This window comes from Larimichthys crocea, chromosome XII (assembly GCF_000972845.2).
Source record: "Larimichthys crocea isolate SSNF chromosome XII, L_crocea_2.0, whole genome shotgun sequence".
Lineage (NCBI taxonomy): Eukaryota > Metazoa > Chordata > Actinopteri > Sciaenidae > Larimichthys > Larimichthys crocea.
Window position 1 is genome coordinate 9,397,628 of NC_040022.1, and position 25,801 is coordinate 9,423,428.

General features: G+C 41.7%; 1 protein-coding gene across 2 annotated transcripts in view; it reads right to left on the bottom strand.

Annotated features, from left to right (window-relative positions):
• Nucleotides 1-24,490, bottom strand: part of pde4a (phosphodiesterase 4A, cAMP-specific) — a 38,636-nt gene extending 14,146 nt beyond the window's left edge. Inside the window, exons 1-2 of one of the 2 annotated variants that reach the window (XM_027285318.1) lie at nt 23,277-24,490; nt 260-445 (exon numbers count right to left, since the gene is read on the bottom strand). In XM_027285318.1, the coding sequence (XP_027141119.1) occupies nt 260-445; nt 23,277-23,572 (482 nt within the window). In that variant the 5' untranslated portion in view covers nt 23,573-24,490. Of the gene's footprint in view, nt 1-259; nt 446-2,130; nt 3,959-23,276 lie in introns of those variants that run through there. The other variant, XM_027285319.1, reaches the window with a different exon arrangement.
• Nucleotides 24,491-25,801: the final 1,311 nt, after the last annotated feature.

Genomic DNA, 25,801 nt, shown 5'->3' on the forward strand with positions numbered 1-25,801 from the left:
AGCCAGCAAACAGAGCACAACAGTTAATGCTAAGAGGATTCATCATGATTTCATTAGCATAATGATTGCATAATTACAATCACAACTACTGCTGTGTTGATTGGGATAATGCAGACACTGTGCTTTGTGTGCACGTGTGCATGTATGCGTGTGTGTGCGTGTGCGTGCATGTGTGAAAGAGTGGACACTGCAGATTTATAAAACATGTTTCAAATCCGTCCGCCTCGTGATGTATCCAGGATGATGGCTTCATGCTTACCCTTCACTGTTGATGGAGGAGTTACGTGACATGGTTTTGGGGGACGTGTCATAGTCTGAGTCCGAGCGGTACAGGAAGGACTCCCTGCGCTGGCTCTGGGGGAATGAAGGGTGGAGCACCAACCCAGGACTCGCCTGCGAATCCATGGGACTGCGGCCTGGCGAGGGACCATTTTCTGAATCGAAGCTGAAGGGTGAGAGAGAAAATTAGGTTTACATCCGCTACATCTCTTATCTCACGGTGACATCAAGTAGTGGCCAGATAAGACTAAACACCCAAACACACAGACATAGGGGTTAAAGGAGGAGTACATCCTCCTTTCATGTTTCTAGTTTCCTAAAGAGGAAGTTGAAGTAAGAGATGTGACAGATGCTACAGTATGAAACCCATGCAGCTGTGACTCTGGTGTCGCTGGATTGGCAGACTGCCACTGGGCTGCCATGAGAATTATACTTTACTGACAAGTCGTATTTTAGAGCAAGTCATGTTTAAGTGAGCAAAATGAGCCACATCAACTGCAGTTTCCTCTGGTCTATCGGAAGGCCTCTTTTAGGAAGAAAAACAGTGTTACGACCCACTATCACGTATCATGTTAAGACTACTTATCATCAGTAAGCATCAGCTAGAAAAGAAAGAGAGAAAGTGAAAGTTAGATATATAATCTAAACTATTGTTTCAGTGATGAAGCAACATCATCATCGACCTTTACAGTCATATGAATCAATGTCTTTCTTCTCCTTTTAGTTTGGGAATGAAACGCAGCATCTGTCCACACAGCATCAGGCCAGCACATTGCTGATTGTCATTAAACCCTAAAAACAAGGCTGAAACTAATCTGCCAGATCCATTTAAAGACAGGCTTAGCCGAAAGAGACACGGCAACAGGCTTCTCAGGTTACACACAGCTCTTTTTCACAACACCTGCAGTCGTGAAGCCTTTATCCTCCAACAGCTCTAGACAAATCTCCAACTTTCTCCGAGATGAAAGAAGATTCGATCTTGCAGCTAAGAAGTGAAGTTAGTATTGATTGAATAAGGTTGTAGAGTTTGGCAACATATAACAAGAAAATGATGGACAATTCTTCAGTTACAGTGCAGACAGATACCGATTTATCTGGCAACATTCGTGAAAAGTACGCTGTTTAAGTTGTTATTAGGTTTGTTGTTTGCTAAAATAGCTACAAGCTATATAATAACATGAATCTGTATGTCTATATAATTTTCAGGCTGCAGTCAAATGTTGAGATGACTAGGACAGATAGGGAGGCAGGTTGCAGTGTAGCTGCAGCATCTATTTTTAATGTGACTTTTATCTCCGCAACAACTCCCCACTTCTCCTAAACTTCTCCAACTTTTGTTGTCACCACACCATTGTGAACAGTTTTCAGTTTGACGTGTATAATTAAGCGTGAAGTGTAATATTTTTAGATTTTACTTCCAAATTGGCCAATTAGGAGCCACTCCTCTCCCCAGAAGGCTTTGTGAATGTGGCTACAGATCAAATTATCATTAAACAAGTTTTCCCAGTAATGAAAAACACATCAAAAATGTCTGCCAGGGGGACAATCTCTGCAAGCTGAACATGCTAATCCCTGTTTGTTTGTTTTTTTTTTTGCAAACTTTCAGAGTAATTATGAGACTTCAACATTTTGAAATCAGCACTTCCCAAAATCTAATCCATCTGACTAATGTTATTCTGTGTGCGTATGGAATAATTTACTCTGAAATATTCTTTAGGACGAAAACATCCACACAAATGTTTATCAGAACAATCACAAATCATTGCAGCTTCTTTTTTTTTTTTAAACAGGAAAGCGATTAGTGAAGACTGGGTCAAATTATAGATCAGTGGCTTGGATGCAGAACTGTACCTGCAAATACAGTGAGATGAGCGTCTGCGCTCCTGAATGCTGCGGTTCAGTTTCATGCGGCGAAACAGAGCAGAGCCTCCATGTCCGCGAGACTGATCGACCGGTGACACAGGTGAGGTGAGAGAGGGCGCAGGAGGTGGACCCTCAGGGCTCTCCCACAACCTCAGCTGTCGTGTCAGCTTCCTCTGACTCATCGCTGTCAGCTCTGGGCCTGGTGGAGCCAACCAGTTAAAGAAAACTCCCCCAGCCTCCACTTAAAACTGGCTGTCTCACTCTATTTGGCTGTCTCCCTCCCACGCAGTCCCCCTCATCGACTTTTTACCACGTCGACTCACGTCTGTGGCAGACAGAATCTGCCGTATGTGGCGCAAACTGTCCTCAATCCAGAACAAGATCTAATATCAAGGCCTGATCCTCCCTTTAGTCCTGCTCTCCCACGTGTCCCATGCCGGAGGAGTCAAAGTGCATCAACATGCGTATCCCGCGCTGTGATCCTCAGGCCCTGAATGCTTCACCCTGGAACTCCAGTTCACCTCTTTTCACATGCTCAGTTTGTCCTCTGGAAATATGCGGGTCTCCTCAATCCTTGCCTGTGCAGGTTTGTTTGAGGTTTGTTTGTTCCTCAGCGACGACAGCTTCCCAGAGGAGATCTCTTCTGATATTTCACCACCTCAGCTTTGTTAAAGCCCCACTGCTGCTGTGCCTGGCCAGCCCACACTGGACCTCTGTCCCCATCTGGCGTCCAGGTTGCTGTGGCTGCCGTCTCACATTCACAACGCTCGACACTCCAGGGCTGCAAAAACAACTCCGAGACCTGCAGTGATCTCTGCTAATTTCCTAATTAGCCAACCTTTCGCCCTTCACGTTGTATCTGTTACTTTTCCTCTCCTCCCCCCACCTCCCCAATGCAAGCATGTGCTCTCACTATCCTTATCTCGCTGCACACAGTTCCTCTGCAGCAACAGGAAGGCTGATCAGTTAGAGTAACAGACAGCAGACACAAGAATAGAGCAACACACAGAGCCTGTGTAATGAGGATTTGAAGAGAAGATGGAAAGAGGAGGAGAAAAGAGGGAAAAAATGGGAAAGTGGGTTGACTCATACCCCCAGTGTAAATGTTTACATGTTCTGCTAAAGAGCGTGCAGGGTTTGCGCCCAAAACATTTAGTATTTTGACATCAACAGCCTTGCTCACCAACACACTTTCCTTGGCCTTTAGATGTGAGCGGACACATTTGTACTTTTATATTCTCCATGAGCAATTATTAGACCATGAAATAGCTCTCAAACAAAGTGCCTTAGGTCAGCCACAAGTAATTCAGTGATGACATTGGAGATAGTAACGTAAGACAGCCTCAAGCAGGTTTTTTGTTTTTTTTACGTGGTTAACGTGGTTTCTCAGTTGCACCCTGCAACTATAAATGCAAAACTATTTGACTGCATTATAAATAAAAACTCTGGAGCTATTGAACGACTGCAGGCATAAGATTCAGTGGCAGCACAAGTGTTATTTATTACCCTCATAAGAGAAGGTATTGATTAAGAGTATTATAATTACCTCATTAACCTCTGAACAGTCTCTTACAAAAATGGTATTTGAAACAACACTATTGCAAGTGTAGCAATTTCCTAGTTAAGTAAGTTAACAGAGTGTTGCACAAGAATTTCTGTGCATTGATTGCAACTCAGTGTTCCAGTAGCACTAATAGGCCAGGATAGTATTTCTAACCTCACAATGTTATTGTAGTTACTTAACTGAGAAATTGAGCTTCATAATTACAAATTGCCAGTAAATATTTTATTATAAATAGAGGTTTGTGTCACAGATGACATTTTACCTAAACTTTTACTAGCGTTTTTTGTAATTAAGAAAGACTTCATGTTTATACAGCAGGTTGAGGTACTTCTGAAGTCGGGACAAAAAAATAAAAAGAGATCTTAGATTACAGCATCACGTTCTGTTTGTTCTTGATTAAATCTAATTCTTTATTTCTGCTTGCCTGAGTGGAAAACACTCCAAACACTTTTCTTTTTGTTTTTGGTAGCATGGCTAACCTTTTGTTCGTGTTTGGAAAACAGATTGAACATTTTAAATGTGTGTGTGTATGTGCGTGCATGTACGTATGAGACAGGCAGACGGCGTTTGTGTGTGCCGACACACCTGTGTGACAACCTGCATTTGTGTGTTTACTTGTGACTGTCGTGAGACAGAGATATTCAGACTTTGTGTCACAATTTGAATAAACACTGTGCATATACCGAATGAGATGACTTGTGAATAGTGCCTGTTTTTCTCTCAGTCTTTTTTTCTGCAAGAGCAACCAGCAAAAAAAAAAAAAAAAAAAAAAAAAACAGCTGCATGAATTCAGTGTTCCACCTTTCAGGAAGCGGCTTAAAGCCTGAGCACAGCAAAGAACACAGTAAAGATAAGATGCCTTGTCAAGCCGTTTCCTCTTCTCCTATTGCCTTCCACATTCAGTAGTTTACCGTTTCTTCTCTCTCGTCTCTCTTTTCCCTCCCTCTCCTCTTTTCCTGGTAGAAAGTAACTATCATTTGTTTATGACGCACAGGGAATGGATTGTGGAGCTCGCCTTGGAAAAGTCAGTTATGAAAAGGCCTCACATACAGCCTGTTTGAACAGTGCCTTTCAAAGACACACTTTGGAAAAATGTCAAGAATTCAAATTCACATGACAGTTACTATTGTAATCTCTGGAGAGCTGATGAAGAGACAATTATTCTATCTCCTATTAAATACAGAGTCCCAGCTCAATAATAGCTGGTGAAACCTCTCAAAGTGACTCATGCACACATGTGAATGCACACACACACACACATAGACACACACACACACACACTGGAAAAAGCACACCCCCATGTTGCACTTAAGCGCACACACAGATGAGCATTAATGCTGCAGCTCTTTTGTTTTCACTCAAACAGTATAAAAAGCCAAACTAGATGCTTGTACACACACACACACACTGTACACGGGGTGATTATAAGCCTGGCTGTGGGCAGCTCTCTTGGTTTCATTATGTGAAAGCAGAGTCCCTGGAGTGTATCACTGTGGACAATGACATGATGATCAGAGGTTTCAGAGGGATGGGGATTTGTGCCAGCCGAGTGACTCCTTCTTATGGAAGATAACAAGCCGTCTCTGTCAGGATGGCGTGGAGCACATTAAAGCTGTCTTTCATGTAGCCCCGCTACCTGAACTGCCTCACTCCATTTACATGTGCTGGCTTGGCTTGACTCAGTTTGACCTGGTTTGACTTAGCACATCAGGGATTTGCGTCTTCATTACATCAGGGCTATCAGGGCATGTCTTTAACTGATGAAGTGCTTGTCATTCGTCGATGACATTCAAAAGCAGTGCTTGTTTACTGTTGCACTGGGCATTGGTTGTTGGTAGCTACTTGTCATCCCGGATATTTCATCACAATTTAGCTTGGTATCTACTGTTTCTCTGGAGACGCTTCATCTTGAGGCAAAATTCACTCGCTTTTAAACTGGTAATGGAAATGCAAATTAACCTGTCATGGTTTGACTTGGCATGGCATAAAGTGCTGGGGCTTGGTGACAACTCATGTAAACAACTGTAGCATCACCAACTGAATGATGTTATAACTCTTCAGCTGAACTGATATTTATCATACACAACATGCTGTGAACACACCCTAACAGCAGCTGTTTTGGTCCTTCCTCTATTTCCCTTGGCTTATATGCTTCTTAATATGCTTCTACATGTGTAAATATGCTACGCAGTTAATTTGTTTCACTTTGTTTCAAGTTTTTACAACCAGCAGTTTGCACAGTGTGTTTTATTTAGAAAATCGACTGGATTGTCTCTAGCAATCATGGCGCACACGGAACGCCGCGTCCGGTGGAATTTGGGGGTTAGGGGGCGAAAAACTTTTAATGGGAGGTTAAGCTGGGTAATTTTGGAAATATTTCAAACTGGAAACTTTCCATCTGGGTAATTTTGGAAATATTTCAAACTGGAAACTTTCCATGGGAAATCTGGAAATTTAGGGGAATTAACTGGAAATTGGGATTATTTAGTAATTGGTGGTAAGCCAGCATCATGATAAGATCTCATAGACAGATCTCATCTTATCATGAAGAAGCCTCATAAATGGTCAATGAAATGCTGGTAGCTATAGCTTATTTAGCATATAACGTATCAGCTAGCTATCTACTGTATGAATACATTTTCATGTGCTGTTTGCAAGATAAATATTAATGCCATACATCAAATTTATTTACCCCATAAGGGTAAATAAAAACTTACTTAACTTTATGCAGTCCACAGGCTCAAATGTGTGGCTTCAATAATCTGGGCTGGTATGGTCCAGGGCTCTAATATTACATGTAGGGGGCATGGCCTCAATAAGTAAGCAATGTGCTATGTGCATGTGATTGAAGAATAGCATTCAAGTGTACTTTCATGAAATCTGGTTGTTTTAATCAAGATTATGCTAAAATATATTTTCCTATATTTAAGTTCCCTGTTAAGGGCCAACCTTTAATTTTATATTCATGGTTTATTCCCATAAATTCCTGTTAATTTGCATAAATTCCAGTAAATTCCTATGGAAAGATTGCAACTTTAAAAAATCCCTGAATTTTGCATTCCTAGCTACAATTACCATGAAGGTAGGACAATAGCACAAATCACATATGAAATGCAGTTTTAATCTACTTCAGGGGTGTCCAAACTTTTTTTTAAAGAGGGCCAGATTTGATGTGTAGATGTGAAGATGCCCTTGGGCCAATACTAACATTTAAAAAATTACCAATAAAAGTTACATACAAATGCACTGTTCTGTAAAAAATATATTTTCATTGTTGGCTGTTCACAATTATCATTTTTTTAAATGGCAATGTAACCGAATCTAAGCCAATCAGGCGTGGACAATTCTAAAAACCAATTCTTCCTTTCTTTCACATCTGGAGTCAGATAACAAAAAATAAATTGTATGGAATACATTAAACTTGCATGAAGTTGATACAGATCTAAACCTCATGTTCATTTTAAACATGACTTATTATGAGTAATGCAAAGTCTGTTAACATTTAAGTTTAAAACGTATCACTCTTGCTCTTGTCCTTAACAAATTAATTCAGAAAGTAATATTTTGTGTTACATCTACAGATATATAACACCAGCAGTTATGTCCTTAAAGGTTCAAATGCATGCTCAACTGAAAAAGCCAAATCTACCAGCCATACAGTATCTGACAATCCTAGCAGGCCCTAAATAATATATTATAAAAATGAAGCTTCGGGCCATGATTGGCCCCTGGGCCATACTTTGGACATCCCTGATCTGCTTAATTCAAGCTGTTACTGCAAAACACACTTTAATAACACAACATTTCTTCAGACGGGCAAACTAACCGAGGAAAAGGAACCAAGGACCAACTAACTAATTAATGAGCACCCGAGAATTTCTTACACATTTTTCATTTTCACACTCAGACTAACTCAAACAAACAAAAAAACAAACAAATATTACACAAAATAAAATGAAATACTGACAAACCTTGTGCCTTTGTAGGTAAGGTGCTAAACAAACATTTTCCTTCTTTTGAAAGACACACTACCCACTACACTGTCTTTTTTTTTTGCCTCCTGCCAGTGTTACGCCTTCAAAAATATAAAAGCACCAGCCTTTATAATATAAATAACGGCACAGATAATAACACAGCCATGAGAAAACATTTCTGAAATGAATCAAACGTGAAAACAACAGATCATTTAGGTATGCAAGACCATTTGAAAGGTCATTTACAAGAACATGACTAATTCATTTTGCATGACCGAGAGGATGTGGTCACTGACTTGGAAAATGTAAAGCTCATTTATTGCATGTGCAGTAGCTATGTAACATCAAGCTGAAATGTATTTTGAAATCTTATAGGTATTACTGTAGTACCAGTGTGGTTATTGAATTAGCACTATGCATCTTATTACAGATAGTCCTTGTGTGCAGTATAAGCCAGGTTTTGCTGCAGCACTTCATTTTCTCTCTTCGCAGCACACATTTCTGTAACAAAAGGGGAGCTTGTTTTCATGTCATTAGTATGGCAGGCTTCAAAGGCTTCAAAGTCAGTGCAGTGATTAGTTTAATTAAGCCTATAAGTCTATATGCAAGTGTAGAGGAGATTTACATACATCCCCCATGCATTGACCCTCTCTTGCCATCGATTATTCATTAACAATCATCACGAGTCCCTGGCTGGGGATAAATGCTGCCGTGTCAGCAATTTCCCAACAGTCTGGTTGGTGTCAGCTCTCCTTTCCCTCCCTCTCACTGTATGCTGCTGTTAATCAGGCATCTCTGAGGGGATGATCCAACCCTCATTCATTTAAGCAACTTCAAAAACAATACATTCCCAGTAAGTCTGTCTCCCATCCCCCTTTTCTTCATTCTCCTCAGTTCACTAAGTTAATGATTAACCTGCCTGAGTCCATCACCCTCTCTCTCCCCACGACACACACACAGGCCGTAGTCTCAGCCTGTGTGGAGAATGACAGTTATTTCCTGCCCCCGCTTACTCCTCTGCCAAGCAAGCACAGATGCTTATTTCCACGTGCAATTTTAACCCCCACCCCTCCACTACACCCCCCCACCCACCCATGAGCTGTGCCTCACCCAGGCATTTAGCACCTGGCTGATTGCTACCAGTGTGGGGGTGGCAGTGAGGGGAGTTGAAGGGAAGAGAATCGGGGACTTGCAAATTGGGAAAGGGTGCTACTTTTATACACTGACCATATAATCACAGCTGTGCTCTATTGCTGCTGTTGAATCATCCGTGGATCTATTGAGCACATTAAGGGATTTCATTATGACGCTCTCTCAGGCTGGGGCATGCTTTTAGGGCAACATGCCCGTAACTGACATCTCAAATGACATGACCAGGGCGGGCTTGCCATCTCAGCTTGCCTCAGCTTGCCCTTTGTGCCTCTCAGGCAATCACAAGAGAGGGGAAGAAAGACAGAAGCACGCTCTAGCCTGCTTCCATTTTAATGTCGACATTTACAGTACGATGCACAAGAAGCGGAAGCTCTGAAGGGAAAGAGCTGGCGCCATGCCACATGGGCAAAGAGAGGGAGCATCTGGTCATTGGAGCTTCACAGAGCCAGGATGATAATGCGATGACATACATGGAGGAGAAGAAAATACAAGACAGGACAGTGGGGCAGGAATAAACAGCTAGAAAATACTGTAAGGATACTGTGTGAATGTGACAGGTAGTCACTTTTTTTTTCAGCTATTCTTTCATCACTAATTTAATATAATTAGATTTCTAGTTATGACAATCGGAACCATTTCAGAACTTATAAGCATGAATTCAGGCTTTGCGACTTCTTGAAACCTGTCTGCCGAATGCTCATTAAACTCTGAAACAGTGTTTCTTCTTATTAGCATATTTCCCAGCAAGCATTGTGTTGAGTTAACCCTTCATTTATCGTTATGAATACACTTGCATGATGGAGGCTTATTATGAGTTTCTTCATGCATGCGTACCAGGTGAATCACAGACAGTTTCTCAGATAAAAATTAAAACAATGCTAACCCCGGTGAAAATTCAAATCCACCTCAGCCTCTGCCCCCACACTCTCAGTTTAGTCTCCAGAGTTGCATTGAGATCCACATTTCAATACTAATACTGGACTGCATTTGGCTGTGCACAATATGAGAAAATCTGAACTTATTACCATGCATGGAGTATTACAACCTCAAGTCCATCAATACTGAACGGACTGATGCAACTGGAAAGTAAAGCTGACTTGAAGCTCTTGTTAAAATAGCTGAACGGCTTTTGATAGCTAAGATTTATCTTTAGTTCGAGGGTTACATTAAAACAACCTGTGACCAGACAGAGCAAACTTCATTTAACACAGAATATAAATGTCTGGTAATCTATATTTTTAAAGTAGAAATTAGTCAGTGTTTTTAGAGTGCAGTAGCCCTGACCTCCCTCAGCCCTGCCTGGTCCACTGTCCCTCCCCTGTTTGCAGCTTTGGCCTCAATAGCTTTCTGCTCCACGCATAGACCCCCATCCATCCAGCTCTCCGCTACGCCATGGTCAGATCACAGAGCTCGGGATTACAGCAGATTACCCTGCCCACAGGATCACAAACCTTACTCTGGACAGCCAAACACAGAGAGCCAGCCCCAGCTGCTGAAAGTGCAGAACACATGCCTTTCAGGAAGAACCTGAAGGGATTGGCCACAATCACACACCTGGCAAACGCCACAGGAAAGGGATTTATTTTATGGGCTACACTAGACGGGATAATCGTCCTTTATTCCGCGCAGCAACAGGGCCTTCACATTGTGAAAGGACAGCGCCAGCCCTCTTAATCTATTAATGCACTGTACAAAACAAATTCCACATGGATTGAGTGGTTCACATTAGACACACACACACAGCTCTCAGCACAGTGTTTTCTTTAACCTAAGGAATTTAGGCTCTGTCGCTCTGTGGATTCTCTTATACTCTGTTCTTCGAATCCAACCAGAGGGGTCCATCACTTTGCATCACCATCAGCAGATCTCTGAACCCTGAAAACTCACAGGAGTCTCTCCTCAGGTGGAGAGCGACTCATTCTGTCACCGCTGTGTCAGCTTCATGGGTTGCTTGACTTTCAGCTCTGTTTAGATGCAAGTTTGTGACATGGTCTGCTGCAGAGCACACAGCTGCTGTATAATATGTTTTAAATGCAACCTTACAGTGGATAGAGAAGGTATTGTGGGGCTTTCACACTTGTGTTTTGGACTTCAGCACATTGGATTTGATTTTAAACACAGATTTAGAGATTAAAATCCCGACTTTGCTCTAATATCTGGGTGTTTACATCCACATCTGGTGAAAAATGTAGGAGATGTTTTGGGTGTTTACATCCACATCTGGTGAAAAATGTAGGAGATGTTTTTTTGTTTTTTTCCCTAAATTTTAGGGGACAGAAAATAATTCAACAAGTTAGAATAATTCATATTTGGATGCAGTCATAGTGTCTTCCATGTGCTATGCCAGGCCTGTACTGTAGCCATCTTCACATCTTGCTTGTTTTGTGGCCTTTTTGCCTTCAATCTGGTCGAGGAAGTCGAGCACATGCTCAGTTGGACTGAGGTCAGATGAATAACCCATAATGCTTCATTGGTTGCCTTGTCTTGTGTGTTTGGATCATTTTGCTGCTGTAGAGTGACTTGGTAGGTTAAAAAAGAAGCTACAAATCTTTATCCAAAACTACAATATTTTGTAGTTTGCATTTTTGTCGCTTGTGTTAGAAACAGGGGGCAACAAGGTCAGCACAGCTTGTATTGTATTATTTTCTAATTCGTTTTCATTGTGACTGCTATACATCAGTCTCTCCGTCATTCAGAGTGCTTTTCTCACTCTCTTCCCTTTCTGTGTTAACTGAGATTGTGCACACCTTGCACAAAACCAAATCTTTCTCTTGTTATTCTTCATCTTTCTTGCTCCCCTGAGCTCTCTATACTCTTTTAGATGTAAATCCCCGCTGCGACCCCAGAGACCGTTTAGTGAAAGGTAAGTATTTAAGAAATATGACTCCAAAAATTGAGTTCTTTTTATAACCAGCGTTGCAATTTCCAAATATCATGGGTAGAACCAGAGGAACTGTTTGTTTTATGAGCAATGTTGCTCTCAGAAAGCACCTTGTAGGTTTGTGTTGTGGGAGCTCCACTGTATGTCTCCTCCCCTCGTCTGTTGTGGAGACTGACACTGGGCTAAACAGATGGATCAGCTGACACGGAACCATCCTATGAGATGACAGATGGAGAGATGTGTTCAGTTGGTGCTTTGTTTAGTTTCCTGCCACTCGCATCCACATAAATTAGGACTTGAGAGACAAACTCCTCGACATGGAGAGTAACTGTTCCGCAGCAGCAGGACTAATAGAATGGTATTGATTCGCTTTTGATGTGTAATGGAGTTTTTCAGAGAGGAAATGCGAGCAGAGGGGGGTGTGATGGAAAAAAGCAACAGGGGTCAACAAGATAAAAGAGGTATCCAGCTGAATTCTGCTCATTCAACTCAATTTTTAATTGTACTGACCAGCATTCCTAGAAAGTTGACTGCTCTTACGGAACCCAATTAGTGCACGATGTGAAGCAGAGATGATGAGAAAAGAAGCTGGAAATGTGATTGAGCTGGACTGTGGAAAGTAGCGATAGCACAGGCATCTCTACCATACCACCAAGTCCATAAACCTCCCTCCCCATGCTGTGGCCCCCTCCCTCCCCAAGCACAAGCCCACACAAGAAGTGGTATTTTTAGCGCATCACCCTATCTCTAAGATGGAGCATGTAACTCCCTCTCTGCAGGCTGGGGCTGCTGGGCCTCTTTTATTTTAATCCAGACTAGAGAGAGATGAAGAGAGAGAGAGAGAGAAAGAGAGAGGGAGAGGGAGAGGGAGAGAGAGAAGAGTGTGTGAGTCATCCAGAACTACCTTTGTGTCACTGTGGCTCTGTTCCTCCTCACCATCTCACTATCTTTCCCTCCATCTGTCTTTTCACTCAGTCTATCTATCTATCTATCTATCTATCTATCTATCTATCTATCTATCAGTCATGGACTGGAAACCTCCATATCTTTTTTTGTAATTTTCAAATTCTGTCATATTTAATCCAATCTAGAAATGAAAAGCAGACTAATAACCAGTCATGACATTCAATTTGTCATACATATTGCCCAGCACAAAGATCGTTGGCTGCATCGTTACCCTGGCATGATAGATAATTACTGATATAATGTGGTGCAAAAGCAAATGCTGGACAGGGTGTAGCTGAGTGAGAAAGCATACAAGGTTGATTTGAACACACAGTGAAATGGTTTATTTAGCTTGATGCTCAATGCATCCATGACATGGCTGAACAAAAGTGGGTGCACTAGTGAATTGCTTCCCTCTTGTTCATTTCACTGTATTGTCCTTCAGCCCCATGGCAGTGCTCTACAGTAAGAAACTGATTTAAAGCAGACGTGCAGCAGTAAGATCCGGCTGATAAATACGACTTCAAAGGTAGCATGCAGTTGGTTTTCAGAGCTGCCTACCGTGGCTAAAAATGATGCTATGTAGTGAAGTATGATGTATACTATGAATTTATATAATTAAGGATTACACACTAAAAAGATGAGTGATATTACTTTTGCAGGAGCTGAGAGTTTTATGTATAGGTAGATTTCATAAAGATAAAATATAGGTAGAGATAGATAGAGATAAAAATCTACCATAAATTAAATCTCATAAAGAACAATTAGCAAAACTCTACTCCAATTACAGCGCTTCTATAATAGGCATTAACAAGGAGAATCATGAACAATAAGAAAATCAGTGTGATTATCCTAGATAGCAGTTAGATATCATTAGTGAGAAAAGGCAGGATTATCTGTATGGATTCATTTGTCCTGAAACAGCCCCAGGGCCATTGCCTTGCAGCGGGGCAGTGAATGTGACATGCCTGTCTGATGAGTCAGTCTGCCTCTCATTTTTATTCTTATGTCATTCACTGCCCCTCATATTCTCCCCTTTTTTTTTTTTTAAGTTTTTTTTTTTTTAGCAGAAGCACTATAATTTTAGGCTCCAAAAATGTTCCTCAGTTCAAATGCACCCTTTCTGTCTCGACTTCTTTTCCTCACATCACGACACGCCGACAGCTTGAACTTTTCATCAACTGTCGGACTTTATTCTGTCACGCTGTAGTGGCCAAACCATAAAAAGAGGTTGCTGTATTGACTACATTAAATAAAAACAACTGTGTCCGCAAAACAAAAAAAAATTGATACCTTTTGCTTTTAGTTATATGTAAATGTGTGTTACAAATCCAATGAAGCTCTGATTCTGCTATTTTTTTCAACCCCTTCTCCGTTTGTCTGTTTCCTCCACTGACCATGGATGAATGTGTTCTTATTCTTATTCTTATTCTTAGAGGTGCGGATGTTGATAATTTATGTTCTCTTCTACTGGGAACAGAAACAGGGGATGAATAACAGATATGTTTATCAGCAGAGAACCGAGTGAACCTGGGGTGCCAAGTACTCTCTAACTGATGGCAAAATGATGGAGGTAGAAGCTGTGATGGGGTAATGATGCCTGAGCAGCGTGGTAGAAAAGGAAGAGTCTAGCAGACCGCTCTGAAACGTCAGAGTCTGAGAATATGGGCTGTTAGAATCAGCAGTATGTCCAAACAGAATGGATGTCTCCCACTCTGCTATTCCCTAGACACTTTCCATCTCACAAAAGCATTCACAGAAGCACATGGTCACACGCAGACGTTCAGCCACAATAGCTGTGCCAGTACGGCTCTCTGGCTGCCTATCACAGATCTGGGTTCAACAATAGCATTGCACAAACCTTGTGCGCTGTGGTTGACTATCACTTTTCCACTGGCAGCAACAGACGGGCCTCACATGCATAATATGGAAACTGCTGGAAAAGTCAGGATGCAATGTGGGAAATTCATGAAGATTTCAAGTCAGTGGTTGGAGCTTCGTGACGGCACTACATTATGGTGACTCTACCATCATGATGAACACATCTTAAGGAGATGTACCATGCCCTGCGGGGTGCAAAATGAGGACATTACACACATACTCACACAAGTCTTTCACATTATGTTCACATAATGTTCCTACATGGACTCTAGTCTAGCAAGCAGAAGCAGCCACACTCAATATCTTCCTTATCCATATTGAAATACAGAATGGAAACTGAAATAAAGCTCAATAAAACACTGGGAGCTGAGGCTGGTTTGGTTTAATCTCATTACACTGAGAGCCCGAGGCTTCTCCCCCCTATTTATAGCACCCTGAGAGGGAGGAGGGCTGGCCTTTATGTACACAACATCACTGGCTTGTGCAACTGTGGCCACGAGTGGCAAGGGACACAACCAATCACAGACAGGTCTTGCATCAAATTTGATGTGACAAAATACACAATTGCCAGTGATCTGTGAAGACAACCACCCTCTTTTTCTATTCTCCAGACACATACACGCTTCCTTGTTTGCCACATTCACCTTCTGTTCCTCTCCGCTCTCCTTATCTTCACACCTTCTCCCTAGTGTCGGCTTCCCTCATCCCACCTGTTTGATCCAAACGAATGGGCTCAGGGTTTGTCTTCTATGAAAGCAGGCAGCGTCTACATGCAGGGGAGCATCCCACGATCAAACCAACTGATGTAACTAGTATTTTCTGGTATTAAAACTGAGGATAAGGATGGGAATTCCTGGATGGATTTAACTGATTTTAGCCATTTTCTAGTATGCGTCTGAAGCGTATGATGATGCAAACATATATGAACATTAGGTACTCTAGCTCAGGGACACACTTTTTCTTGGCATTGTCAGTACTGTGGACTACACCAGCAACCTTTCAAGTTGTTAAAAAATGCCAACAACAAAAAGGAGAGGCTTGAGGGAAAAGCAAATTAAGAAAAGACTCATTTTTGATCTTTAAGGAGACCTCTCACGACAAAAACCCTCAATCCACATAAGTAATCACACAATAAGTCCCTTTGATACACAACAAAAATGAGAGAGAGGGTTAGTAAGAGAGGGAGAGAGAACCCAGACTAGAGCCTCACTGCTGTTAATTACTTTGCCTTTGTTGGGGGTAAAATACACCTCCCAGTCTGCGTCAGCATCATTAGACATGCCGACAAGGCCGAGGGTATAATGGACGATGTTACTTAAAATCTTTTGCTGAAGGCCTGTCCAAAAAAAAAGAAACGTCCACATCTTCAAAAACATCCACGTCTCAAGCTGAAAAGTGAAACATCAAATGAAAATACCATCCTGAATCCGCGGGCCATGCTTTCTCTCCCTGTCTGCCCTCTAACAGCCTGAATGTTGAGTGTTAATGTGTGAACATGAACACGACCTACAAAAAATGGGCTCAATGTTCTGACAAGGCGGGTTATGCTCACGCATTGATCTAGCAGGGGTCAGGAGCTGGAATAACAGCTCATTTTCAAATAGAGGAAACCGAGGTGTGCATCATGCAGTGTATCACACCTTCAGCTGGCTATAAATCAGAAACTGCTTCATGCATTATGTAAAGTTCTGAAGTGTTCCCACAAATATTTTTGCAGCTGCACAAATTGCCAGTGTTATTTTATTTATTTATATATATATATATTCCTCGCACAAACCTATTGCATCTGTTTTTTTCGTGGGTTTTGTGAGTCATTCTGTTTCAGTGGCAATAAAAAATGGCTTTGCCCTGATTTAGACAGGAAGCAACACGTATAATACATTCCACAAGCACCATCTGGCATCAACGTATAACCGTAGCCTGCACACATGTACCGTGCACTGTACGTGTTAGGGTTAATATTAATAAAATCTGGAGCTTTATTTTGGAAAAAATAATCATTTCAGTTATGGGAGGAACATTTCATCAGTTTGGAGTAGTCGAGGAATTACGTGCTCCTCTGTAAGCAGAGAAAATTCTCCAAAATGTATTTTTTTTGTTTCAAAACTGCTCTGTCATGTATCTAAAAACACAAGATCATCTGTGTATTGTTATAGGTTATATAAAATATTATGAATTAACTCCTTAACCATGCTTCATCTGTAAAACGATACATGGATTCATCTGCAATAATAATATATGTATAATAGTATGAAGCTTTATATCTTATATATTATTGACAATACTTACACACTTTTATTTAAGTCAGATTTTGATTAATGCAGTGTTTTTACATTGTGGTATTGCTAATTTTACTGATCTGAATACTGCCTGTGCCATGGCTAAAGAGAATACATGTTTTCATCCAACAGCAGCTCAAATGACGCTGAATATCTGCTGGCTGATTTGTTTTTTTCTGCTTTCCAAATTAGCACACTATTAAATATTTAGTGGCACATTTAGAAAGCCCCTGTGTTGTTATTGTTTTGATAGCAACTGAATATTATTTGTTGTTGTTTGCAGAATTTTTCCAATCAAGCTCACACAACAACAATATAGCTGAGTCCGACCAAGAATGGGCGAAACAAAACAATATCCTGCTGTATTTTTTTTATCTCAGTCATATCAACACTGTGTTAAAAAATAAATAAAAGTGATGAACAAAACTTCTGGACCATTGTGTACAGTATCCTTACTGTACAGTATCCTTACTGTACACTGTGGTCCAGAAGTTTGTGACATAAGCCACTATTAATGCCATCTGTGGCACCTCACTAAACAGGACTGGCACTCTTTCATAATCATCCAGTGACATTCTGCCAGTAATTTTGACAAGAGCACTGTCCTGAGGCCGGAGGTGTGGAAGTGATAGCTCAGATTTTAGCAGGCAGTTGAATGAGCACGCTGTCTTTATCTTTGCTCGTCTGTGGTAAATGTGGTCTCCAGGTGCACTTCATCCCTCTCAGCTCCAATTTGTTGCGAGTTCTTGATTTGAACTAGGCTTTCTCCACATTCACCGACATACCTCGCATTAGTCTGTCACAACGCTCTGTTTGACAGATACACTATTTATTCTACTGTGTGTGTGTGTGCTGTGCTGCCACACAGCTGGGGTTTTGTCAGTCATTCAGTCAGATCTCCGCTAAGACTGCGCCCTAAAGCACATTTCAGCAGGGTTGTCCTCTCAGTGAGGTCACTCTGTGCCATAGCATCAGAGGCTGCAGCCGTTTCTGAGTTATGGTGGTCTGTCACACCCCGCGGGACTCAACATAGACGCAGTATCCTTGTTCTCACATCTACTGTAAGGAAATCTCCTGCAGATCGAGCATCAAATTAGAGTTTTCTCTCAAGCAGAGCTGTTTGCTAAGAGGTGAGAGAGAAACACTTATTTTGAAACTGAATACACCACACATTTTGACATTTAAACACTCCTGAGTCTCAGCAATGAAGACCTTTTTCTTGGCCTAAAATGAGTGACTTGATTGCACTAAAAAGGTTTTTCCTTTTAGTTCCTCTGAACCCCTATGGGCCTAAAGAATAAATTACTATTACTACTACTATAAAGCATTTTTTACAGAAGAAAAATAAATCCAAGAAAAAATTCATTCTAAATTCTCACAGTATGATTTTTTAGCATCTATATTCAAGTCACGGTACAGTTATTAACAGTTTTTCCTTCAAATAGACTCCCCTTTGATGCACAGGTCTTTTTGAACTCCCCATTTAATGACAGCTTACTGCCAGTCATATGATGAAGGCGTTTGTGTCTGCTCTGCCCTTGAAGTCTGTGATTTTTCAAGGCAATGACTGGAACATAAAGACTGAAAAATTACATCAGTATAAAATACCTTTAAGGAAAAGAATATAGGAAGAGATGGGGCACTGCACACTGTCAGTGGTGGGCAGTCCATTCACACCACTGGGAATACAAAGGTTTGAGATTCAGATATGGCTTAGAGGGGGAAGAGACTCCGCAAGCAGCTCATGAGTGGACAAGAGAGGGAGAGTGGGATGAAATGATAGATTTATGATGATAATGTGTGCTCAATGCCGCTGTAAGCAAGAACACAACTATCAGAGAGAATCTCAGAAACCACGGGGAGCCAATGAGAGACAAAGCAGAGAACAGAAATAGAGATGAAATCGATACTTCCCATTTACTCAGGGGTGAAATGAAGCACTGGGAGGATAGGGGATCAAAAAGAGAGAAATGCAGCAATTAAAGACTGTAATTTGTATGGACAAAAGGCTGATTCAAACAATGTATTAGATAAAACGAGGTAACAAATGGCCAGCATGAGGCTTATCACAATCACACATCTTGAGACAGGCAGAGGAAACTGTTGCATAATAAACTGTGGCAGAAAGTGTCATGGAGGTTATGTAATAGACATGAACATGACGTGAAAAGGAAATAATGACTGTATCATTATAGACTAAATGTGAGCAGACTAGTTGCGCCAAACTAGGAGATATTTGTGGGTAACAGGTGGAACTTGGATTTTTAATGTCGTGGCTCGCTTTGTTTCCTCTCGCAGGGATCCTTGCCCATCCACACTTGTCAAAAACAAAAAAACAAAAACAAATGACTACTGTATCGACACTTTAAGAGGATTCAGTGTGAAATTAATTAACATGCAAAGATGCCAAGGATCGCAGTCTATTCACGAAGCAAACTGGCTGTGCTAAATGTGGTTATCAGTGGCCTGAGTGTCTGAGGAGCCTGCGGGATCCTATTGAGTCCTCCAGTGAGATAAAGTGATGAGCAGAGAGCAAACACAAATAGGGACCTTGGATGAGAGCTGTATGCATTCCCTTCAACCAAACAACCTGTTTGGTGTCATAGCTAAACATCTCCAAGGGATTTTACCTGAGGTGTATCTGGGATCTGCCGGAGCCAACCAATAGTGAGCGGCGTTCCAGTACATGAACAGCCTCCAGATACTAATTAGCGCCGAGATGAGTGAAAAAGCACAATATATTCACAGAAGAGCGCAATCTGTAACTTAAACAGATGGTTCCACTACACAGATGAGATAAACGTTCTATTACTTAACGCTATTAAAACACATTTGTTGGGATAATTCCTGAATACACGCTACATGAGACTTTTTTGTTTTTAGAGTGCAGCAATTTATGATCAACAACAAAATACAGCTGTTGTGGTAATTAACTGGAGCTGTTCCTCATTATAAACTAAATAATTATGGCAGCAGGCCAGTCAGGCAGGCAAAATAGCAGCTTTCAGCTTACAAATCAGCCCTGGGTCCCAGCTCGGGGGGAAAAAGGTGTAAAGAATGCATGAGGTGGTAGGTAAGAGAGAGAAGGAGGGAGGGATTGAGGCTTTGGTTTGAAATTGTTGCAGAGGACTGAACAGGAATCTGGCTTTGTGCTGTGATTAAACTATTGGCAGACTGCAGTTCTTCAGCAGAGGTATATTAATATTCATTTTTTCACCTTATAAACACACAAGTCATGATGCATTTCCAGCGGGATCTGCTACATACTGACAAATTATACAGTCAAGCCCATCAAGTGCCTGTAGGCTTTGCCTTTTTTGGGTAAATGAAATCTATTCTACAAATGTACAAAACAAGTAACCATAGCAACAGAATTGCGGGAAGAGCTGTTACTCGTTCGGTGTCAGTCATTCATTTTCGTGTTGGAACTTCCCAGAGCGCATTGGGCATAGGACCTGATGACTGATACGCTCATATTAGCATCCTCTGACAAAAGGACTGACAAAAGACACCGGGGGTGGGAAGAGGAGGCAGACTGACACTCTTGGGGGGAAGATGATTGCCACTAAGACTGCCATTTTGTGGGATACAACACAGACACAGAAATAAATTAGCAAAAACAGTCGCAGACAATGATTGTTCACGAGATTACGTATCCAGAATCCCTCTCGTGTGCTCTCCATCCTTAGATTGGTGACTGTTGCGTGCGCTTCGTTTTCAAAAGCAAGGGTATCAGTTAAAGTAACAAAGTACAATCTTTTTCTTGTCTGAAACAAATTCACCAGCAGCTCCAAAGCTGATTGATCTTTCAAACCTCCAGATGAGGTCTTGACCAACTCTTGAGTGATTGAACGGTCTGCTTCCATGAGACACTAAGGTCATCTGCTGGGTCGATTAGTGACCAACCAAAGACCAATTATTTTTTCCACGCTCCAACAACAACGTCACTTCATGTTCCTTAGCCAATAAATGTACAATATAAAACATGTTTGTACTAAGCTAAAAAAAGGTTGAAAACGTATCCCGAATTCATATTTAGACATTGAAATACTTAGCAGGAGAGTATTCAGCATCAATTTCTGCTCAAAACTGTTGGTGACCAATGCTTATTTAATAACTTGAACCCAGAAATATTCAAGATAAAGGGGGCAACTGCTAATTCTTGCCTGTCTTTTTCCATTTCTCGGGGCTTAGTATAATGATATTTGTAGACATTAAATGAATGTAAATAACAGCAGTCAGAGCAGATGTGCATAGAGCTGCTTTCCATAGGCCGAACTCAACGCAAGTAAGCCTTGAGCTAGAAAACATAGCTGCTGGATCTACATACGTAGATGTTCATAAAGCCTGATAAATCCAACAAGGAGATGAGGCATCCAGCTTGAAGCGTCTTTTATTCGGAAATAAATAAGGAGGCAGAATATACAGTCGCTCTAATATGTGAAAAGATTGAAAATAATATCAACACAACGGAAATCCCTCTGGCCTCCCACTGATATGAAAACAGATAAAACAAGGCCTATTGCAATCCATACAGGCTACAGGTCAGACACTAACCTGTGCACAGCCCACTCACAAATACCTCCACACACATACAGACACCGTGCACGCCGCATTTCACCACTACTCATGACACACAACATTCATCTACCAGCCTCCATTCCTCCGTGCACCCTCCATCCTGACCAGTGTGTAGTACAAACACCCACAGACCGTACACATCACCTCATGGATTTGTTAAGGCACACACACACAGAGTTGAAGCCAGCTTGGTGAGCTCTCAGAACGGAGCTTGTCGGAATCAAATTATCTCCCTCCCTCCCTCTCTCTTTCTCTCTCTCTCTCTCTCTCTCTCTCTCTTGCCACCCACAGAAGGAGAAGGGCAAGCAGAGTCAGTCCCAATGCACTAAAGATTGGACTGCCTCAGAGTGTGTCCTGAGGTCTAAAATACAAATCAGCCCTTCCTCTAGTCAGCTGGAGTTGGCCCTTCTCCCAGGGGCCTGCCGGGAAGGCCGTCTGTGGCATTTAAAAAAATGAAAGAAAGAAAACAAATAATAACAGGAGTAAAGAAATAAATACGAGACCCCGACAGTCCCTGTGAGACCGACCACACACTCAGGGATGTTATTAGTCTAATCATCACCCTGTTTAATGTGTTTCTCTTGTGGAAAGAGCACATTTGGGCTTCATCAGTGACTGGGAGGAGGTGAGGGGGATAATAAGGGAGTCAGAAACAGTCCAACATGTAAACTAACTCTTTCTCTTGCAGGAACATCTGGGTATTTCAGGTCACACAAAGGACAGAGTGGAAGGAGAGAGCAACCTGGAAAACCTGCATTTATAGTCTTGACTTTTTGTCCCTGATAGGCTCTGCCAGAAACAGGGATACCCTGTTCTCACAAACAAACAAACAAATCATTTAAATGAGCCAAACCAATAATGTAAAAGATATCATATTTAACAATAAAACAACCAGGTGCTGCATTCACAGTGTCTTCTTAAGACAATAAATGGACAAATTGTTGTGTAGGACCAAAGTAAACATATCAAAATCGTATCGTTCCATGACTCACTTAATGAAATGCCTTTAATCTAATCTGCTTGATTAACATACCTTGTGTAATTTGATTTGAGTTCTGGAAGAGTTGTTAGCTGGTGCCCGGTGGAGTTTAAGTATCATATAATTCTGCTGTGTTTGTCTCCGGTGTCAGTCACTGTTCTCATCCTAATGCAGTGAGTTTTAAAGCTGTCATATCTGATCAGAGAGCAGCTGTGGTGTGCCATTTTGAAGTTGTCTGTGTGACAGTCGTGTGTGACACACGTCCAGGTAACATGTCATACCTTTTGTCACATCTCATGTATACCATATAGAGAGAGAGTGTTTAAAACCCAGCGTTTAGGGGGTCAGGGGCCAAGATACCACCTTTGTGTTAGAGACTCATTGTCTTTCTAAAGGGCACTTAAGCATCCTAGTAAACACGAGGTTTTAACTTTTGGTCCTCCGCCCACTGGGCCCCAAACCTCGGCTCTGCAAACAAGCAAAGGCCTGGCAATATCACGCTCGGACGCACCCACTAGACCTTTGGTGCCATTAAAACGACTGTGCCTCGTCAACTATACGTGGAACATGTGGACGCTCTTAAAAATGTTACTGGTATTTACAGATGCTGCTCCTGCGTTTCGAGTGGGCGGACTGGTTTGCGCTTTATACCCATCTGACACACACACACAGTCTATCCAAAGACGCATAACGCATCAGCACCGAAAACCCACGCGTCCCGCCTCCCGATAGAAAAACGCTTCATATCAGTTAACCCTTAAGGCACACTGCGTTATTACGCACTCATTAAAACGCATCCCCCTGTCCCCCCTCCTCCTCTCCCGTTTACGCATATGCCTTGTGGGCTGTCATGGACTATTATTGGGATGTTTGGAATGCACACCCCTCTCTCGCCTACCGTTTATTCCCGACACAATTTCCGATGGATGTGTTTGTGGTCCCGTGGAAGGAGGATGGCCAAGACATCCGAGACTTTTTCAGTCCTGGTCGGTCGCTCGTATCCACGGCGTCGGAGCGCTCCATGTGCCTATGGTGATGCCGGTCGGTGTCTGAGTACCCCCGGTGTTTGATTTTGATCGGGGTCCGGGGTTGCCTCCAAAGATGCTGCGGAGGCTTCAGAGTCGCCTGTCCTTCCCGAGGTACCGGGAGCGACAGGGACAGGCTCTTCTTCGAGCATGGTGGTGGTTCCATCATAGTGCAAAAAAAAATATTAAAGATCCCCTTTTCAACTTATTGATTAAATGATATGGCTGTATTCGTTTATTTCAAGCATAAAACAAAACGTTTCATGTCCCTCTCTGCCACTTGATCTCTGAGCGAACAAATCAAAGTGACCAAGTCCAGCACAGCCCAGATTTGAATCTTGTTTTCTGAATAACATCAAAAACTGTCACAGTGGTAATCTGACAAGTCATCCAAAAATCATTAATCTCATTTTTTTTTTTCCAGTGGAGATCAATTTTAATTTAGCCCAGAATCTCCGCTCTGCCGTGATCCTCACCAGTCCGGAGATTTGGTGATGAGACACCGGTCCTGCTGCTTCCCCTGAAGTTTGACGCCTCGTCGACCATGGCGCACAACCGGATGACTGTATTTATTTTAGAGAATTTATTGCTTTTTATCAGCCACTTATTGCAGATACACACAGTAGATCCCCTCGCTTACTTCAGTGTGTGTGTGTGTGGTGTGCTATTATTGCTGCCCGTATGTCTTCCAGCTGAGCTGAAATTTCCAAGCAATTTCCATAAAAGTACTCAATCTGTCACGGTTCATGTAGAGCTACGGCATCTCTGTGCTCACACACACCGCAGAAGTCTCCAGTAATTCCTCCATTGAGATATTTGATCCAGTAATTTTAGTAAAATGTTAAATTGAACTCAATAACCACTCCTTTTCAATAAATCAGGTAGGTGTAAGGAATGGTTGGATATGTCCAAAAAAAACCCACATGCGATCCTTTGTTCTTTGCTGTCCAGAGTCTCTTCCTCAGGTTTTGTTTTGTCAGAATGCATCATAAAAGGACACACATTGATAATTGCGGAGGTTCAGTCATCCTGTTCACTGTGGGCCATTATCTTCCCATCCTCATATTTGCTGGAGTTCGACGACAAACATTGGCTTCACCACAACGCGCGCTCTCCCTCTCTCTCTCTCTCTCTCTCTCTCTCTCTCTCTCTCTCTCTCTCCCTCTCTCTCCCTCTCCCTCTCCCCCTCTCTCTCTCTCCTGGCAAGTCCAGTCTATCTATATGGTGGTTGGGTGGTTTTTCTCCTCAGTGATTTGTCAGCACTGGAGGGCTTTGAACCTTTTATGTGCTCATCCATTATGTTTTGCCCCATGCGTGCGTTCACTGCGCATTTCCTTGACAGAAAACAAACACAACAAATTGCTCAAATGATGTCAGCTGGGAGAAAAGAAAAAAAAAAAGGCCTACAAGATCAGGCGTGACGTGCAAAATGACACTATTTATTATTGTTCACCTATTTGTAACTGAAAAGTGTCACTTTACAGCTTTACATGTCAGCACAGGTACCTTCCACTTTATCCCACAGTGTTCCTGTTCCCAGTATTTTTAGTTGTGGAATAAAAAAGTGTCCTGTTGCTTTGCGAGCACTCACATTGTTAAAAGGTAAACGATCTTATTCCCATCAAGGCCACCACAGCTAATGGTACTGTAAAACGTTTTGGATGAAAGCATCTGCCTAATGACATTCATCACAATACACAATACCTCTGTCTGTCTGGGATCAATGCTTACTCCATTGAGTGATCCACAGTGCTTTTTAAATGATGCAAAATCAGATTTCACTCATGATCATTTCAGTTTTTCAGGTGCCAGTTGGGCTGAGTAGGAATAGAAGGAACTATTTCAAAGGATCATCTTCTTCCATGTTTTGTTCATTGAGATTCTTGTATATTAGATTACTGCCATTGTTTCGTTCTTATATAGTACAAAAATCATCTCAGAGGGACTGAGTCAAGCTGATTTCTGTATCATATGGACATAACTGACATAACGGACCGATATGATCTTTTGATTGCTAATAAACTCTGTTCCTCCAGTTTTGGATGTTATTCCGATAGTATTTAGCCACAACTGAAATATAATCAAACACTCTGAGTCAGAGCTGTTTGTGTCATTGTGCTATTAAAATCAAGCTTGCTCTTAATTATAGATGTCAAACTGTAATCAAGAAGCAGTTAAGGTCTAGACAGTATTCCCTTCGGTGATATTAAGGTGCATCTTTGGTGTCTGTAGATGTGTCAACCTTTTGTCCTTATCGCATTGCGGCTGAATAAGACCAGTTTGTTATAAGTACGACCACATCTGAGACCAAGTTTTCTCCTCAGTCCCATTGTAAAGATAGCTATTACATTGGCTTCATGCTCTGCAACAGGATGAAGCACCAGGCTAAAAAAGTTCA